At 51.9% G+C, this 4266-nt stretch overlaps 1 protein-coding gene across 1 annotated transcript in view; it reads left to right on the top strand.

The window, feature by feature from the left end:
- The window catches only part of TBC1D2B (TBC1 domain family member 2B), a 64674-nt gene that overhangs the window by 32161 nt on the left and 28247 nt on the right, over nt 1–4266 (top strand). The window contains exon 4 of the mRNA XM_019640003.1: nt 1410–1595. Coding sequence (XP_019495548.1) covers nt 1410–1595 — 186 coding nt within the window. The remainder of the gene's footprint in view (nt 1–1409; nt 1596–4266) is intronic.

Raw genomic sequence — 4266 nt, forward strand, 5'->3', positions numbered from 1 at the left:
GCTCTGAGCAACAGCGGTTCGAGTCAGCCCGAGCTGAGCAGCCGCTGAGCTGCCAACAGGTGGCAGGATGGCTCAAAAAAAAAAAAAAAAAAAAATGACCGTGCTTGACTAATTCAAAAAGCTATCTGCACCTCCATGTTCACTGCAACGCTATTCACAATAGCCAAGATGTAGAAGCAACCTAAGTGTCCATCAATAGACTACTGGATAAAGAAACTTTGGTACATATATACAGTGGAGTATTACTCTGCCATTAAAAGTGTGAAATCTTACGATTTGCAACAACATGGATAAACCTAGAGGGTATTACGTTCAGTGAAATAAGTCAGACAAAGACAACACCATATGATTTCACTCTGGAATCTAAAGAACAAAATAAATGAACAGAGGGTGAAGAAGTACAAACTGGTAGTCACAAAACAGCCACGGGGATGTAAAGTACAGCACAGGGAATACAGTCAATAAAAATACATACATACATAAAAAATGACCGTGCTTGAAAACCAGTTCAACACCCCTGCTGGGAACGATGTGGTCACCGCCCCAGAATACACTTAAAATATACGCGGTGGCAGCACTGTGTGCTCAGCTCACTGATGGAACAGGTGGAAATGCCCGGAGGTGTGGCTTCCCTTCTACATGTAATGGGGTGTACAGGGAAAAAAACAAGTACGGCTCTGAGTCCCCAAATTAAGGTTATTTGGATTTTGATGTATGCTACTGTGCTGTGTGAGTCCGTTTCTTGTGTTTAAATGGGGTGGTGAGGATAATGGCTCCCCCATGAGCCCAGCAGGGTTGGTGTGATGGCCGCAAAGGGCTTTGCAAAGTGTAAAGACATCACAACCAGTGCAGTTATCATCAAATGGAGTTCGGTGACGCTTGTGTCCACAGTTGTTGTGTGCCCTATCTACCTTTTGAACAGTCCCCAAAGCATCTTCCCACGCCTCGTTCCTGCGTGTTTCCCAGGGGTGTATTTGGTTTGTCTGATGAGGTGGCAGATTGCCGCCAGTCCTGGGTCACTGTCCTAAGAAGCTGTTGATGTCGCATGGGCTGACTACTCATGCCTAAGTGCCAAGTGGCACCCAGCCGGACCTCAGTGACTGGCACGTGGCCCGGTTTCTGCTGCTCACCTCACCCCTGTCCAGGACTGATGCATGTGTTGGCATCTAGGTGCCCTATTACCAGCAGCTCTTCTGTGCCAGACCCCCTAGAAGGAAGGGGGTCCCGCGGCAGGCCATCTGAAACATGACAGACAGGTGGCCTGTGGCAGACATTCATCTCTCGCCTCTGGCTCGGGTCCCGGTGGTTTTGTGCTTGTCGTTCGTTGCTTGTCCGCGGTACCTGAGACTGGCTCTTCCTGTGTCTCTGGCTGGATATAGGTAACCACCCCTTTCTCTGCAGTATTCCAGCCTGGAAGCCAAGCTCTGCCAGATAGAAAGTAAATACTTGATCTTGCTGCAAGAAATGAAGACCCCAGTGTGCTCAGAAGAACAGGGGCCTGCCCGCGATGTCATAGCCCAGCTGCTGGAGGACGCTCTGCGGGTGGAGGGCTCGGAGCAGCCGGAGCAGGCGCTCGTGAAACCTCACCTTGTCAGGTAAAGGTGCCGGCGACCGCGGGGCGGGGGGACCCCTTTTCCAGCAGCAGCCGTTCACAGAGCCCTGCACAGCTGCATCTCACCTGATGCTCCTGACTCATGCTGTCCCGTCATCTGCACGGGTGATGTCGTAGTTCCTGCCATGATAACTAAGGGGCAGAGCTGCGGCTCCGCTGGGCTTTGTCATTCTGAGACCTTCCTCCCGTGTCCATGTCCAGGAGGATGGCGGCTGTGGTTCTGGTTAGGCCGCTGCAAGAGGGGCCAGTCTTCCAGACGGGACCCTCTCCTGAGACACAACCACACCCAGGGGGCCTGGGCGGCGACCAAAACACCTGGGTCCCCTGACTCAGCACTTGAGAGACCCCCGAGGGTCGCTGTGAACACCTGCCCAGAGTGCACTGGGACACATGCAGTATTACATACATTTTCCAGAAAATCAGTCTGTAAGATGGCGATGATGGATCTTGCATTAAGAACCTGCATTTCTGAGTTTCTGAAAAATGAGATTTATGAACTATTGGAGTGAGGCGAGATCTGCAGATTGACTTGGTCCAACTCCTCCTCTGTTCCTGCCCTCTTTCTGTTCAGGGGCTGACTCCGCCCCTGTGCTGGGCCCTGCCTGCCACAGTTGCCCCATTTCTCCTGTCCCGCCCTGGCCCTAGGCAAATCCTTGCTTCAGAGTGACACAATCTTTCCTTCCTCTGCACTTACAGTGCTGGCCTGCATTGCCTGGGCCAGTCAGATGACACTTAAACATACGCTGACAGAATGTGGCAAACGCCATTGTGACAAACTCTTCCTGGAGTCTGCCAGGAGCTGTGCAAGGGGACTTAATACATAGGCTTGTAGTTAACGCTCAGTGAGGTGGTGTTTTCATCCTCATTTACAAACGAGGAAGCTGAGGTTGGGAAGGTGATATGACTTGCCCAGAATCACACAGCCCCTGAGTGGCGAGGATGGGACCCCAGCGTGAGCAGCTGTCCCCACGCTGTGCTCTCCTGCTCTGTTCACAGCGGTGACGTGACCTCCCGCGAGGGCATTCCAGCCAGCCACTCCAAGGACGCCGTGGCTTCTTCCCGCGTGTGTTTGTTTCCAAAATTCCTGTAGAAGCAGAACAATGCCTGTGCATGTTGATTTAGTTTAACTTTTAGTTATGGGAAATTTCAAACATACAAAGTAGTGGACAAAATCATGAAACAACCCCCATGTGCAACTGTTACCCAGCGTTACCAGTTGTTAGTTTGCCAGTCCTGTTTGATCTTATCTCCCCTGCCCTCATTTTTTTTTCCTGGAAAATTTCCAAGTAAATGCTACACATCTCATTTCACCATTTAACATTCAATATGTATTTCTAATTGATGGCACTTTTTAGTACACTGATCTCACCATGGTCTCACCATATTCTTATATTTTTGCAGCTTTTCTTCCATTCTTTTCCGAGATTCTACAGGTGACACACATACCTCCTGTGTGTCCTCACCCGCTCACAGGCCTTCACTGAGCACACCACACGTGTGTGCTGCTCCCTCATGGTGGATGTGTAGGCTCGGTCTGTTTTCCTTGTTGCAGAATGTGATGCAGTGAACGTCCTGGCCCGCGCGTGTGTGTCCATGTGAGGGCGTGTCTCTGGGCTGCAGATGAGAATGGAATCCCTGGCCTCTGGGGAATGCGTACCTGCGGCCCTGCTAGATCCGGTTTCCAGGGGGCTCACAGGCAGTGTGCGAAAGGCCTCTGTGCTGCTTTTCTGTCGCTGCCGGGACAAATGATCACACAGTGGCTTAAAACAACACCTGTTTGTCACCTTACAGCTCTGTAGGTAGCAGTCTCGCCGGATGAAAATGAAGGTGCGGGGGACAGTTTGTGTCCTTGGTCACCCAGGTTGGCAGAGTGCAATTCCTTGAGGCTGTGGGACAGGTCTCTGGTTCCTTGCTGCCTGTCAGCTGTGGCCACTCCCAGCTCCCAGCCCCACCTGCGCTCTTCTGTCTCTAAAGCCAACAGCAGTTGGCCAGTCCCTCACTTCACAACTCTCCTGCCTCTTCTTCCCATTGTCGCCTTCCTCTTCCACTTTTGAGGGCTCCTGTGATGACGTTGGGCCCCCCAGATAACCCAGGATTATCTCTGCGCCTTAGGTTCTGTAACCGTTATTCCGTCTGCAACGATCCTTTTGCCATGTAACGTCACATGTTCACAGGTCCATGGGATTAGGGCACGGATGGCCCTGTGGGGCATTGTTCTGCCGACCACAGGTGTAAGAGCTCTTAATCACTAATATCTTACAGGATTTCCCCTTGTCTTCTCACCTGTTTTTTATTTTAAGATTTTTATTGAGGAATTGGGGGAGGGGGAACAGACAAGTTGCTGTCCTTTGGTTCTTCAATCTAGTTGTGGAGGACGTCGCTTCACTGGCCCATGTTAGTATTATCATTGCGCTCTTCCCAGGTGAGGCAGTTGCTCACCGGCCATTGGATGGCCGCTCACGGCGGCTCACGGCAGCTCACACTGGCTGCCGGCCACTCATGGTAGCTCACGGCAGCCCCCCTGCAGCCTACGCCGTCTCCGGCGACTCACAGCAGCCAGCTCTAGGTCGAGCTGTTGTTCACCCTCTTAGCTGTAGAGGGCGCAGCGTCACGGGCTCTCATTTGGGACCTGAACCGGGGCCCTGCTGCTCAGA

This window comes from Hipposideros armiger, unplaced genomic scaffold (assembly GCF_001890085.2).
Source record: "Hipposideros armiger isolate ML-2016 unplaced genomic scaffold, ASM189008v1 scaffold_48, whole genome shotgun sequence".
NCBI classification, from domain to species: Eukaryota; Metazoa; Chordata; class Mammalia; order Chiroptera; family Hipposideridae; genus Hipposideros; species Hipposideros armiger.